The sequence below is a fragment of the Podarcis bocagei genome (genome assembly GCF_964188305.1).
Source record: "Podarcis bocagei genome assembly, chromosome: 1".
NCBI classification, from domain to species: domain Eukaryota; kingdom Metazoa; phylum Chordata; class Lepidosauria; order Squamata; family Lacertidae; genus Podarcis; species Podarcis bocagei.
The window spans coordinates 89542484-89558445 of NC_138125.1; the positions used below are offsets into that span (position 1 = coordinate 89542484).

Below are 15962 nucleotides of genomic sequence, written 5' to 3' on the forward strand. Positions count from 1 at the left end.
AAATCTGGCCCTGCCCCCCCCAATTATTATTGAAAAGCATTGAAAGTACTCAAATATCTGAGGTTCTGCACCCCCTCCCTTGCAGAAGCCTGCCCCCTGCAATGTCCTGTTTACGGGGTATTTTCACCCGTGATTTCCCAAGAAAAGCTCAACAACTTGATTTCCTTAAAAAAGCTCATGTTCAAGCCCGGCAATAATTCTCTTCATCCCAAATTCTGCTTCTGCAACACTCATGAATGTGTGGCAACATCACAATAAAAAAGTAAAAACTGGAATTCCCATCCCAAAATACGCTTCAGGCTGCTACAGATCATACACACCTGCATCCTAGAGAGACTCCTCTTTGTAATGATGTTCAATTCTGCCAAGCCCAGAGCTTCCTCTGGGCACAAGGCATGGTCAAGCACATCTATGTACACCAAAATTTGCCAAGAAATGTACCAAAAATACACCAGAGGACTGGGCGAAGCCTACCCCAAGATATGCTTTGGGGCACAATAAATCATGCACTTTCCCATCCAGAAAAGTGTCCTCTGCAAGATAGTACTGTATCCCCAGTGTTTCCTTCAGGAGGAAAGCACAGTCAGCTACAGTTCCCATCATCCCTGGCTCAGGCTGGTGGGAATTGGAGTACCAACAATATTTCAAGGGCAGCTGGTTTCCTAATATTGGCCTAAAACCTTAAACTCCTAACAATCTTGCTGTTTAAAGGATGCCTTTTAAAGAGCATGCCAGAGCATAAAAGCGGACTCCATGCAAGCATGCTCACACATACGATGAAGAGGACTGTCAACCACAAAAAGCTTATCTGACTATATTATAACATTACAAGGCTGTCATCATGCTGCAATTTGTGTGGCAGCAACTCCAGTGTGACGAGAGACTAGCAGGCATAGGAGCAAGCAAACAATGTGAGTGGCAGGCAGCCTAGGGTAGGGGCAGGTTGTGAGGGAAGGGGGTGGTTTGGGACGAGCTGTGAGGGAGTAGAGGCGGGGCAAGCTGTGAGGAGGAGAAGGGAAGTTTGTGTAAGCTGCGAGGGTTGCCCAGGTGTAAAAGAAGGGGGTTGGCAAAGTGATTGGCAGGTAGGCAGGGTTGGACACTGTGAGAATAGGATGCTGGACTAGATGTGCCATCGACCTGATCTGTCATGGCTCTTTCTATGTTCTTTATTGCTTGTACTGCACATTAAAGTGAGTTATTTGTGCATGGTATGGTAGCACCATCTTCTGGGCATAGAGGGAAAAACAGAAGACTATCTTTCAAAAAGACAAGCCTGGAATCTGCTTAGTTCAGAGCCAATGAAAAAGAGGGAGGTAACCCCTCTGGCTAGACTCCTCTTACAAAGAAAATAAAAGTCCAGGCCTCAATAGAGGGGAGTTTTAAATATTACAGAGGTGAAGGGTGATTATGCCACTTAGTACATTAAGAGCAAGTGAGCCCCAGGGCCCATTTGGCAATCTAAGAAACTGTTGTGGCCACCACAAAATACAAAAGAAGAATTGAGGGTATTCAGAAACACACATGGAAATCCAGACAAATCACCTATACTTCTCAAAACAAACAAAACGTAGACAAAAACCAAACAAACAGACACCCCCCATACAAAAATAAAATAAAATTGAAAAGGGTAGTTAGTTTTTGTGGGCACCCAAGGGAGTGTCTGGGGGTGCTGTGTTGGACACCATGTGGCATCAGACTAGGACTAAAGAGATCTGGATACAATCCCATTTGGCCAGGAAACTCTCTGGGTACCTTGGAAAACCTGTTTTTGAACCAAGCACTGCTTTTACTTCTGGACAACTTCCATTGATCATATGCCATTGCTGAACAGGGTAAGGGACAAAGATGGGTGAAGCAACCTATGTTAGCCTTTGCCCAGTAGGTTGGCTTTCTTTTATACTTTCTGGGCTTGGTGAGGCATGTGACCCTCACCTGTCCTGAGCCTACTACAGCTGAGGAATCCACACTCCATCCCAAGCTAGCAAGCCCCACCTGGGCTGTGGGTCCTTGCCTGCCTGTTTTCCTAAAGTAGCAAGCAACTCCTCTTTCAGGCCGGCCCGCCAGACAGCTGAGTTGCTCCCTACAGATCGCTCCCCTCCTGGCCTCCCAAATCATTGCTGCAGCCAAGTTGCCTTTTACGACTTGGCCAGTGTGTTTGTGTAATGGTTGTTTGCAGGACAGTGCCTAAAACACTCCCACTGCTCTGGCTTCATTGCACAATCCCTTTGTGCCTTGACAAGTGAAAACGTGTCACCCAGCAGAGGCTGCCAGCGCATATCAGAGACGGGACAGTGCTTGATTGCTGAGAAGCCAGAGGTATTTTGCCAAGACAAGAGCTCCATTGAACATCCCAGGGAGCCTTTGAAGGCAATTGTCTAGGGGGGAAGCAGTGCTTTTACAGTACCAAGGGGGCGGGTGGCAACCCTGAATCTACCAGCCCCACTCTCCCACGTTGTGTTTGTTGCCCGATAAATGTGCTTCCGGCCCAGTCTGGCTGCAGCTAGGAATGCTTATTAATAATTGACCAGACTAAGATGGTTCTTTTGTGCCAATCCTTCTTTCAGACAAATATTTCCAAGTCTCAGCAGACCCCATTGCTGGAGTGACTTCCTATTGCCAGTGCAGCAGGGCTGTGGGGCAAAGAGAAAGTTTGTTTGTTTGCTGGTTGGCACGAGCAACACTTAAAATACCCCGTATCTTCACTCTGTGTGTTGCAGCAAGAATGTGGCTGCTCTCCAGGCAGGCCGTGCGCAGATGGAGAACACACTTTCTTTGCAGAAGGTCCAGTCCCTAACACCCCCACAATGACCTTGTGTCAAGGTCTCTGGACAAAAGGATCAGGCAGCAATCCCGGTGGTGGGAAAGATCCTTCTCCATCTCAGACTCAAACTTTTCATAATGATGAGAACGAGAAAGATGGTCGTGTCCAAGTTTCTCACCTGCCATCAGGAGGCCAAAAGCAAGTGCTTCAAGTCTCTGCATGCAGCCTGCAGGCACTGTAGGACTCCTAGAACTGCCAAAAAGTGTTAGCTGTAACAGAATTAAACAGCTGATAACATGCCTGCCTCCCTTTCATGCAAACACTGTGAATGATTTAATTAGTGACAAGTGCTTCTTAAGAGGCATTGATCCTCTGAGCTGGAATACCTGGGTAGCCATTAGTATCTTTCTCAATCAAAGATGACATTGCCTCTTGACACAAGGCTTTCAATTGCCCATCCATTTTTAATGGTCTGGCAGGCTCTGCCCACAAAAAGTGAAGGAGGTGCCAGAACCAAAGGTGAAAATAATGGGACTCTCCTCTCACACATATGGGAAGCTGTGTTGTACTGAGTCAGGCCATTGGTCCATACAGCTCAGTATTGCCTATACTGATTCCATGATGTCAGGTAGGGGTCTTCCCTAGTCTTACTTGGAGGCAGTCCAGGAATTGGACCAATGCCCTTCTGCATGCAAAGCAGAGGTTCTATCATTGAGCTGCAGCCCTTCCACATGACATTGCAGAATAGGCTTAAAGGACAGGAGGGGAGGTGTGGTTGTTGTTGTTACAAAATGCCCACATTGGTTTCCTCTCCTCATTTCTGGGACTGTTAATTGCATGGTTAGCGCAGGCCTCTGTAGCAGATGGTCATTCTCCTTGGCAATAAAGGGACCCTCTAAATGTTGCAATTCTTTTTTATATTGGCCAGGTGGTGTTGTGAATTATAGGTTGCGATGTGTGCAATGATGGACCGATAAGGGGCTGACAGTCGCGTACAATATTGGGCTGGTGAATGACTCTATTTCTTTGGGGAAAGAGCGTTTTCTGTGTTTGGCCAGGTGGGCAACTTCCTTGCCAATTAAGATAGGGAGATTTCTTGTTTCCGTCCTCCAAAGAGCCCTGAATTAGGATGCCTTTTTCAATTTCCCTTAATGCTCAACATTTTAATTAAAAATCCACCAAGGGACTTTGCCTTACGTAATTCTGTCTTATTGGACAGACACCAACCATATCTAGGGGAGCAAAGTCATCAGCTAAAGGGAAGCTTGCAAGGATTTCTACTTTCCTTGGGGAAATTGTGTCTCCTCCTCCTCCTGCCCCCATTTTACCTACAAATTGGAGATATTGTGAGTGTGTCTTGGATCAGACTCTGGTTTGAGACTCAGGCAGCACAGACACAATACATTTAAAGTACGTCCCCCCGCAAAGAATCCTGGGAACTGTAGTCTACCCCTCACAGAGTTAAAATTCCCAGCACCCTTAACAAACTACAATTCCCAGGATTCTTATGGGAGGAGTGTTTTAAATGTATGGAGCATACCCTGTTGCTGCTTTCCCATATGGAGCTGTCCAGCTATGGAATGTTGCTGAAACCAAACTGCCTGAAGGGCTGGGAGAGAGAGATTCTAGATTCAAATCTCACAAATCAGAGGTAAATCTTCTCCATGGGTAGGCAAACTAAGGCCCAGGGGCCGGATGCGGCCCAATCGCCTTCTAAATCCGGTCCGCGAAAGGTCCGGGAATCAGCGTGTTTTTACATGAGTAGAATGTGTCCTTTTATTTAAAATGCACCTCTGGGTTATTTGTGGGGCATAGGAATTAGTTCATTTTCTTTTTCAAAATATAGTCCGGCCCCCCACAAGGTCTGAGGGACAGTGGACCAGCCCTCTGCTGAAAAATTTGCTGACCCCTGTTCTACTCCTTTAGAAACTTGAAGCTAGTGCGAGTTCTCTAGGGAGCTTGGCTTGTGTAAGAAACTAAATCCACTTTCTTTTTAATTGCCTGCTTATAGGTATATAATCACAACCTCTTCTCTAGGAGTACTTTAACGCTGGCAACCAAACATACCACCTAAAGTTGTCCATCTTCAAGAGTCATGAATAGTTCATTCTGCAAAATGGGAGTAAGTAGTGAAAGGAGAAAAGGAAAATGTGGCTGTTTTTGTCTTTTTTTTAAAAAAATGCATTAGGTTTCTATATCTTACTGTATTATGAAAAACTTCAATAAAAATCTTAATGCCAATAATTCATTCTGCAAAATGAAGCTGGACCATTACGGGGTGTGTCAACAGAACAACAATACTTTTGAGACTTGTTTTCTGAGGGTGGTGCAGCTGGCGCAGCCACCTTACTAAAGCCAAACAGATCTGGATTTGGTCGGTGCCTGGAATGGAAATTGCCTGGGAACCCCATGTATGCCATCTTGAATTCCATGATACAAGAAATGTGTAAAGGCACTAAATAAAAATAAAATAATAGTTTTGCATATCTTTTTGGCACAGAGGGGGGAATGATCTAGTTTGGATTATAATTGATTTCTCAATTCTGAAACCCACCTTCAATCATAGGATCATTAGTAGGAACCAAATTGTTCTGTGTGGTTGGACAGGAGGGACATATTTCTTGGGAACACCACATAAGACACAGTCTAGGTTCTATTATCACTGCACATGTTAGCACGGATCAAATGAAAGTTTCTTTAAGGAACACTCTTGTCTCCTGCTTACAAAGTCTGCAACAGAAAACTTCTTCCTCCAAGTTCCACGAGGTTATTCCATATCTCTTGTCAACAATCCCATTAGGCAGGATGGGAAATGGTGACTTGCCCAAAGCAAGCAAGTGAGCTTCATGGTGGACCGGATTATAGGTCTGAGTGCAACAATCTGTCCACTATTAGGTTTTGTAGATTTCAAGCTGCATTTTCCCCAAAGTAGTGACCAGTGCTTGGATCACCCCTTATTGATCAACTTCAATCTCCTCAGATCACCTTCCAATCAGAAATGCATGGATGATATCTACAAAAACATCATGCCCAGATTTACACTCATGCAGATTTACATAAGTGCAGACACTTTCAAATGCACAAATGCACACAGCTTGCCAATGTTAGGATTAGTGCAGAGAAAAGTCAGATGTAATAAACTCCAGATGAGAACATTGCATTTAATTAACTGTCCCTGTTAATGTTTAAATGTGGGGGGAGGCATCTCAGGAAAGCTCACCATTCTTCAAGGCAATTTGTTTCCTATGGTAACTCTGACATCATCTCTCGCTTTCATGCTAATGTGTATTCACATGTGTGCGTACACACACACACACACACACACACACACACAAAACAATGTAGCAGAATATATACATGAGTAAGGGGGGTGCTGACTAAGAACTCCCTCTGTAAATCTTACAGTTTCTGGTGCAGAGGGCAAAAGAGAGATTTTCAGAGCTCTTCCTAAAGTGCTTCCCACTGGTGAGCTTTGCAGAGAGGTGTGTTAACATAAGCAGAGGTAGAATTATGCCTATTTTCTAGACATAGAAAATGCATTCATTCATGGCCATCTGCATGATCATAGAGAAAACAAGCTCAGTGTACACATCCAGAGCTTTGCTTAGTTCTGAATGCTCCTTACACAGGGCAGAGAGTGGGCCAGATGCCCTATGCAATCAGAACATTCCCTCCCATCCATCTATGGCTGCATACACATCCCCTACATTTAAAGCACGTGACTTGCCCTCCAAAGAATCTTGGGAACTATAGTTTGTTACAGGTTTTGGGAAGTGTAGTTCTGTGAGGGGCAAACTACAGCTCCAGCAGTTATTTGGGGAAGCAATGTGCTTTAAATGTATGGTGTGTAGGCAGCCTATGATTCATGGTCCCAGCTGTGCTCCTTCTTGTCTCATCTGATTAATATAATTTGCAGGTAATATTCACCATGCCTCTGCTTTGCTCAGCCATTGCCCTCTCCCTTTCTTCTCTGTTTGAATGGTACAGCACGGTCACACAAGGAGGGAGAGGCAGGCAGGCTCAAGTCAATAGTCTCATGGATTGGGAAACACACACCAGCTAAAAAGTAGTGGTGGAGTGTCGAATATTTAGGAGAAAATCATGAACTGCAGCACCTCCTGTTGGTTCCATGCAAGACCTTCAGGAGAATTGTGAAGTTCCTTTGTCACACACGGTTATGCTAGATGTGCACTCTTAGGCACAACTTGAATTCAAAGAGTTGGATCTCTCCAGCAAACCCCACCCGCCCCAGCTCCATTCCCATGCCCTGTGGTGACTGTCAACTCCTGATTTCAATTAGTTGAGATATGGCAGGAATGTAACCCCCCCCCCCCAAGCAGGGGACTGACCTGGGCTTTCACTCTATGAAGGAAATTGATGGTGTAATGGTGAACGCTGCTGTGGAGGGAAGGCACGAGGTCAGACTCTGTCTGAGTTAGACTAACTCCCTCCCCTGGCTGCATTCTTGCCTCTTGACATTTGAAGGCCATTAAGGTTGGATCAGCGGATCAGGACTTTATTGTTTTATTTGGCAGTTTTCATTTCCACCTGGGGCAGCTTGGGGAAGAAATCAGCAGAGCAACCACTTAGGTCCTATCCTTACACAATACACATGAAGTGGAGGTTGGGATTGCGTCCATAGACTCTGAGCCCTCCCCTGCCCCTTGATCCCCCGGTATCCTGCACTCCTGTCTGCGCACTCCATCCCATCTGCACAAACTGACAAAACAGGTCTAGTCTGCCGTCAAGTAGCCTTGTATTTGTAGCTCAGGTAATCGGGCTGAGTCTAGGTGAAGTCCAAGAAGTACACATACTTCCTGATGGTGTAAGTCTTTGCCATTCAAAGCTATTGCAGGAAGAGCTGGAGACCATATACATCATCTTATGCATTGCTATTCATTCGAAATCTCATCAAAAATCTGACAGGTCTTTATCTGAAGCGGGGGGGGGGGGGGGGGCTGCAAGCCTCCAGGTGATTCTGGACTTCAACATTCATCTGTCCCTGTCAGCATGACTGATAACCAGGGATAATGGGAATTGTGGCCCAGTAATATCAGGAGAGCTGCAGGCTCCCCATCCCTGATCTAAATAGTGAGATTTTGCCTGAGTGCTTTTGCGTGTTCTACTTCTTTCACTATGATTTACCTACATAGGATATGCAGGTCTGCTATGAGCCTTTGGCTCTGAGAAGTGCCTGATTTAATCATTGCTATCACTAGCTGTGGGGGACACAGACAGAGGTCTGTGGGGCAGATGCTGTGATATTTGAAGTAGCTGCACTTGAAGGATTGAAGCCTGAAAGAGGCTGAGTTGCAAGTTGTTCTCCACTCATGAGAGAGTGACACAGCAGTCATCTTCCCCTCTGCTTTGTCAGTGATCAGGGTCACAGCCTCTGTCCCCACACACAGTCCAAAAAGAAGACAATCATGGACTTACGCAGTTGAAATCCCATCTTGTTCCTCTTCTAGACTTTCATCTGTTTTTCGCTGCTGTTGCTGACCCAGTCCTCTTGCCTCAGTTCCAGTTCTTCCAGCTACACCAAAAATAACTCCTAAGAACTGCAGGCCCTGAACTTCCAGTTGTAATTTTCAAACAGAGATTTATTTTTAAAAGCTAATCAACATTTGCCTGGGATTTGCCTAGCAACAAGTGAGATCTGGGCACAGGACAAAAGAGTGTGGGCATACGTCCATGACTAGATCTTAAGGATGGAGATTCCTCCCCACTCTGCCATACCCCACATGAAATTCAAGAGCAGTATTAATTCTGTGGTGACCGAAAGAGTTTGGTGAAGCCCTACAGTGGGGCATATGCTTGTGTAATTAGATGCCAAAATTGAGCCTCTCTCATTTAAGACTAGATACCCCTTCAAACTGGTGTTTTGCTTGTATTTTGTGGGTGTGTTCTCCATGCAATAGCAGTGTATTACTAGTGGCTTTATACTGGTCTGTCTGTTCATACCTCATTCTGCTTTATGAATTGTTCTGCAATGCTTTCCCAATATTATTGTATTATTGCTGCCTTAAGAGGCACACTTGTGCTAAATAGTGCAACAGAAGTAGACCAAAAGGTATACCAGAACATTTGTGGTATAAAAAGAGGATTTCAGCAGGAAGTTAAGGTGTATGTACTAACTGGAAGCAAAGCAGCATGCCCTCCCCAAAACTTTTGCAGGTAAAAATACTTTTGCAAGCAGGATTGGGTATACCCAGCCAGATACCACAATGAATGCAGAATAGAAAGACTGCACGGGGCGGGGGGGGGGAGCTAGGTCCACACCCAGCCTGTTTTGCTGCTCCCCCCACCCCCTGTTGTGTAATGCTTTTTGCATTTGTTCAATATACCTGTGTAAAGAGGAGAAGAGAAACAATGAGGGGTGTGGCGCAACAAGGGACAAATGTGACGTGTTAAGCCAGGTGGATTTACTTCCAAATAAATCCACCTGGAAGCATCCACTTGAACTGACAGGATGGATGGCCTCTTCCAAGTGTAAACAACAGAAGAGCCATGCTGGCCTTTCATAACACAGAGAGAAAGAAATGTGTTCAGTGGCACATTGAGACTAACTTTTTTTAGAGGCTTTTATCTTCATAAGTGACCATCTTACTTTACCAGATACTGAGCTGGAACTGGGATGTATGGTTCAAGTATGTTTAGGTCACTGCCCAAGGCTGCTGTTTCAAATTGCAAGAGCATTTACTGATGGTAAACATGTCGGCCTTTTGCTTGAAATAGCGGGCCCAGCTACCTCATCACAAACAGAATTTGTAGTGAGTATATATAGACACTTGCCTATAATTTCAAGGACAAGCTTAAAGCAGGTCAGTATCCCTCCTGATGTCTGTTCTGATGTAGTGAGGGACTTTATGGGGAGGGAATTAGAACCTCTTTAAAGAGGCACCTAGTGCAAAATGTAGAACCGGAACTATAATCATACACGAACAGTGGCGTAGCGTGGGGGTGCAGGGGGGGCCGGCCGCACCGGGCACAACATCGGGGGGGGGGCGCTTGCACTCGCAGCTCTCTGCCCCTACCTGGCTCACTCACTCTCTCTCAGCGCTGTCACAGATTTCGCAAAAAATTCGCTGTTGTCACACGGATCCTCCTCCTAGCCAATCAGGAAGTGGGATCCACTTCCTCATTGGCCGAAAGGCGAATGCATGCAATTGGCTGAGCTGCCGAGCAGGAGGCGGGAGGACTCGAGGAGACGCGAGGAACTGAGTAGAAGCCGCCGCTGCAGGTAAGTCTCTCTGTATTGAAAGGGGGCACGCTGGTCATTCTGCATGTTGAGCTGACCAGATGGATTGAAGTTTGGTTGGTTCAACAGTGACGAGACAGTATTTTCATAACAAACAATACATGTGCTTAGGGGGTAAGGGTTTCTTTAACTAATCTAGTGGAAGAGACTCGAGTGCTAAAATCCACGGGTAAGGGGGCGCAAATTACTTGCCTTGTCCCGGGTGCTGACAACCCACGCTACGCCACTGTACACAAATAAGGGCCAGGCTGCCCCAGCTGTTTCCAGTTATGTTTTGGGACCTATTTGGGAGTGTGTGTGTGTGGGGGGGACAGGTTAGAGCTGGAGCAGGCAGTGTTCAGAAAAGCAGAGGTCTCTTCCCTTTGCTTGACACAACCAACAACTGGACAGGCATCCCTTTTCAAAATCTCTGGTGAGAATTGTGAAATTGCATGCCCACGCAAGCGGAAATTATGCCTGCTTGTAAACATGTCTCTTTTTATTTCCTATGTTATTTCTCACCATGGAGACTATGGGGAATTCTCTAAAGGAGCAGTGCTGTTTCACACAGTGTAATAGAAATAAAACCAACCCCCAACCCTAAACCTGGCTATTTGCAAATGTAAAAGGAAGGAAGGAAGGAAGGAGGGTGGGTGGGAGGGAGGGAAGACTACCTTATATTGGGTTGGTCCACTGGCTGGTGAGAGCTCTTTGGTGTCTTGAATGAGAGCCTTTAGTAGTAGTAGTAGTAGTAGTAGTAATAATAATAATAATAATAATAATAATAATAATAATAATAATAAATTATTTGTACCCCGCCCATCTGGCTGGGTTTCCCCAGCCACTCTGGGTGGCTTCTACAGAGACCAAAAATACACTAAAATGTCATACATTAAAAACTTCCCTTAAGATGTCTTCTGAATGTCAGGTAGTTGTTTATCGCTTTGACATCTGATGGGAGGGCATTCCACAGGGTGGGCGCCACTACCGAGAAGGCCCTCTGCCTGGTTCCCTGTAGCTTTGCTTCTCGCAATGAGGGAACCGCCAGAAGGCCCTCGGCGCTGGACCTCAGCGTCCGGGCAGAACGATGGGGGTGGAGATGCTCCTTCAGGTATACTATTAGCTATTGGGATCATTTGCAGCAGTGGTTGGTTCAGAAACGCAGAAATGATAGTCACAGCCATGCCTGCTCACAGCCACGCCCCTTCTAAGATTACGCAAACTTCTAAAATTATGCAATAATCTTATAATTATACAACAATAATAATTGAAATGCAATGCAGCAGTCAGTGCAGATCTCCATGTGCTGCCTCTCAGCTGAATCTACTCTTTTTTGTGCACACACGGGGCAAACGGTTTAGAGTGCTGCAGTAATTTCATACAGGGTGGCTTAAGTTGTGTTTTCCATGAAGTTTCACTGTACATAACAAAACTTGCATGCCATTCTCTTAGAAGTGAAGCAGCTCTCTCCAAGTTTTAAAGAAGATTGTTGCTAACATGGTTAAGTTTTCTATTGCAATCAATCCTATATGTTTGGCATTTATAGATATATTTTCCCCAAAGTGTGTAATGAGGACTTACATAACTACCTTTGTCTGATACGTCTATCCATCCCCACATGCTTGCCCCCAAATTGTAGTCCCTGCCGAGCCCAAGGGACCTAGATCAACTACCATAGCAACACTGCATCTATGATAGTGCTTTATGATTTACAACAGGGGCAAGGAACCTTAGCCTTGGGGGCCAAATGCAGCCCTCCATGCCTCTCTGTCTGACCCTCAGGATTCTCCCCAGGTCACACCCCTCACTGGCTCTGCTCCACATCCTCAAATGCATTTACCCAGCTGGAATGTGTTCTTCCTTGAGCAAAGGTAATACCTCTTGCTTGTCTAGCTAGAAGATGGAGAGATGGGAGTCTGAGCCTAGAAACCTCTGACTTTTGTGCTGCTGGTATGTAGCCTAGCCTACAGTGCAAAAGTAAGAGCTGCACCCATTGCCCCACCTCTTTTGCCTTTGGCCTGAGGAATGTAGCCCCTAGGGCTGAAAAAGCGCCCCAGCTCCTGATTCCAAAGAGGTGGACAATGCCATCTGCCCTGTGCTCAGTCTAGGAAGGGACTGCAGTTTCCATCCAGAGGAAGCGGCAGCTCAGTACATCACGGATCTAATCGGTACATAGAAGTGTCCCCATTCCTATGAAGGCCGTGAAGTGAACATTTTGGGCACTCTGCACGGGCATATATCCCATGGGACGCAACTTGTGCAGGCAGGCATAACATAGGTGCCAGTTCTGTGGGTCTCTGTGACAGGCTGTGAGGGAGCCAGCCAGGGCGCCTTGGGGGGAGTTTACTGCTCTTTCTCCCCCTGCCCCTGCGCCCTTCCTTCTCCTGCGTGCCCGCTCCAGTGTCAGGGTGCCCTGCCCCACTGTGCCATCTCCCTCTCCCTCACTCTCTTTCTTTCACAGCGCTGCACAGTTTCCCCTTTGTTCTTTCCTGAGGAGAGAGGATCGTGTATGCGTGCCTGTGCCAGCTTTCCCCGAGCTTCCTCTCTCCCCTCTTTCTGGGACACCGTCCCTGCGCTAGCAAATGGGTCCGTCTGCCTCCATAGGCGACACCCACACACCCCAATCGCTCCCCTCTCTCTAGGCAGGGTGCCACCTGATTCTGAGAAATTCCTCGGGCCGGGTGAGCTTTCCCTCCCTCCGCCCCCCAAGCGAGGTGTGTGTTTGTGGAGGGGGGAGGCTTCGCCCTTGAATCCTCCCCTCCCGCGTCCCTTTCGGAGAGAGGCGCTGAAGTGGGGAGAAGTTCGTTCGAGCGCGCGCGTGTGTGTATATGAAGTAGGGGGGGGGGGGAGGTACCTTGACCCAACCTCAGGGAGGAGAAGGGGAGGAGGAGGAGCAGCAGCAGCCCAGCGGGTTGAGCCAGGCAGCCCTTTCCACACTCAGGCAACTCTCCCCTCGACGCACCTGCAGCTTTGGGTTGCCCTGAGCTGCCCCCTTCTCCGGGCAGCTGGAGCTCTCGAAGCCTGGAGCGCAGGGGCTTCTTCGCTGCCTCAGTCCCCTCCCCTTCCCCTGGCAGGCTTTGCGCGGGAACCGGGTTGAATGGGATGTACCGTGAGCCTGGTGTGCTGTGAGGGGAGCCCTCGGCCCGTTCCCCTGCCCGGGCCACTGAGGCACCGAGGGACAGCGGCGGCGGCGGCGGCGCCTCAGAGAAGGAAGCAGCTGCCAAGGGTGAGTAATGAGTCCCTGAGGGGAAAAGCAGGGAAGTGGGAAGGGAGAGAGGCACCCAAGAAGAGTCAGAAACTTTTTTTTAAAGGGAGGGGAGGAATAAAAGGGAAGCAGGGAGAGGAAGGGGGCTTAGAAGGAGCTGGGTGGTGGCAGGTGTGCAGGACTCTGAGGGGACAACGGCAGCCATTTCAGGAGCTGGCCCGTTAGGGTGAAGGGATCACTGTCCCACCCAGCTCAGTCTACTGCTGGCCAGACCCCAAACTGCTTGTGCCAAAGGGTGCCCAGGCCTGTCAACTTCATTCACAGGAGGAGTGTTGCAGAGAGAGGGCGGATAGGAAGGAGACTGGCTTTTATTTGCTCTGCCTGGCCTTGGCTTGGCCCCCAGCTCCCGTTGGGCTCCTTGGCCTCTGCCCTCCTAGTCCCAGTGGGCCCCAGCCGCCACTGGAAGGAATAAAGGGAAGGAGAGGTGGGTCAGTCGAAGCGAACTCAGTCAAGTGGATCATCCTCAGGATTTGTCGCAAGGGCCCACTGACACGTGGCTTGTGCGGTTTAAGCAGTGCTGTGCTGCCACACGCAGCTGTTTGGACAACTTACTTGCTACGTGCTTAGCACAGCCTTGGTTGGAGAGGCAGGGAGGGTTTCTGCTGGCTATGTGTAGCATGATCATGTGAACTTGCCTTCATTTTCTGTGGTGTGGTGAGAAAGAGACTGAAGCCTGTGATTTTTAACAGAAGAAAAAAGGCATCACTGGGGGAGAAAGGAAATGTGTTATTGGGGGTCTGCATCAATTAAGAAATGCTCAGGGTTGAGGCTGTCAGTCCTGTTCTCCAATTCAGAGCTCACACGACCTTATGGAACCTATGAAACTTTGGGCAACTGGAGACTTTTATTTTCCCATTTACCTTTGATAGCTGAATGACCATGGCTTTGGATCTGCTACTTTTGTGTTTCTTTTCTTTGTGTATCTCTCCCCCCCCCCCCAGTATTTCATTCTCATGGTTGCCAAGCTTTGGCCACATATGGCTTCCAAAGGGAAGTCCACAAGCAAAACATGAGCGTAATAGCCCTCTCTCACAACTGATCCCCAGCAACTGCTGTATCAGAGGTAATATAGCTATTAAGACGGAAAGTCTCATTCACCATGAACTTGGTTTAGGCATCTGAAAGATGGGGCACCCCATCAAATGTAAGTCATTTCTGAGAGATTGATCCTGATGTTCATGGTACAACATGGAACATGTCAGAAAGAAAGGGGGGGGGGAATAATTGTTTGGCCTGTTTGTTGATGATCTGAACAACAGGGTTAAACCATAGAGAGGTATATTGAAGTTAAATATCTGGAGAAATGTCCCAGCTATTGCAGCAGTCAGCTTGCCTAAGGAAGTTGTGGCATATCATAGCTCAGAGGTCTTTGTGGAGAAGCTGTACAGGTATCCATCAAAGATGTTTTAGCACACAACGATCCAATCTCAGGACAAATGTTTGGATGGGTGTCTTCCAGGAATGATTCTCTGCCAGTTTCATTCTCACTCAAAATGAGAGTAGCAGTCACTGTTCTTCTCCCTGTAACCTGCATTTAGGAGGAAGGAAGGAAAGAAAGAAAGAAAGAAAGAAAGAAAGAAAGAAAGAAAGAAAGAAAGAAAGAAGGGCCCAGAATAGAAATAAAGGAAAAACACACCCTTAGATTCTGTTTTATGCTTCTTAGTTTTAAATATGAGCACAGTGCCAGAGTGTGGTCATGCCTCATACACCTATAGTGTTGGCAAACCTGCATTGCCCAGAACAGCTTAGCCACCATGCAGCTTCTCTCTATTTTTGGAGCCCCAAGGTCTATACTTAAGCTGAGGCCAGGCTATTTGGAGACAATGTTGCCTTTTCTTTCGCTTGGGGAAAGAGACTCACATTTCCTGCTTTTCAGCTGTGCTGGCTGGGGCTGATGAGAGCTGTAGCCCAAACATCCACAGGGCACTGGCTTGGGGAAAACGGAAGCCATGTATTCCTGGTAACCTTTGCCGTCTTGTCGTCCTCCCTTATTAAGCCACCCACAGTGGTAGGGAAGAGGGAGAAAGCAAGATCACCTGGGGAAAACAAAAGAGGAGACATTAGCAGGCAAACATGCGCCTATGCACTCATCACTTCACTTGTCACCATATAATAAGCAGGCCTCTCTGTGTGTGGGTGGAAGCCTGTGTGCCATTGGCCTGTTGCCCTCTCAGATATGCCCAGTTGGGGGGGGGGGCGAGCAGGCATCCGCTCTTCATGTCTTCTTCTTCAGCCTGCCAACTAACATGCCATCCCATACAGACAAGCTTGCACTGTGGCTGAAACACTATTGTGCCTAGGTTCTGTCCTCTTGAGCACTCCCTCATGCTGTAGCCAGCACCAGTTTGCATTCCACTAAATGGCATTGGGCTATCTCTGCCCAGTCCATGTTCACTGCTGCTGTTGGGCCCTTCTCCAGAGGACTGTAGAGAACTGGGCTAACTTGCAAAACCTGCAAGGGAGCCAAAGATGCTCCCCCTTTCAGTTCCTTCCGATATCATTTCACTCTGGCCATTTTTGATTTCCAACAGCAAACACGATGTGGCATTCATCTGGCTTCGACCACCTGCAAATTTATTGACGTAATCCTCTGCCTCTTAATCCTCTCCTACGGGTTGCTTTAATAAAGGGAAAGGTCAGGGTTTTTCACCAGGTGATACAACAGCTTCTGAGAAGTTATTGTGCAGCAGGCAGAGAAA

At 47.3% G+C, this 15962-nt stretch overlaps 1 protein-coding gene across 11 annotated transcripts in view; it reads left to right on the top strand.

Moving 5' to 3' along the window:
• The first annotated feature begins 13080 nt into the window (after positions 1-13080).
• TNS1 (tensin 1) overlaps positions 13081-15962 on the top strand; it is a 325194-nt gene continuing 322312 nt past the window's right edge. For all 11 annotated transcript variants that reach the window (XM_081196831.1, XM_081196846.1, XM_081196849.1 and 8 more), the window contains exon 1: positions 13081-13224. In XM_081196831.1, coding sequence (XP_081052957.1) covers positions 13096-13224 — 129 coding nt within the window. In that variant the 5' untranslated portion in view covers positions 13081-13095. The remainder of the gene's footprint in view (positions 13225-15962) is intronic.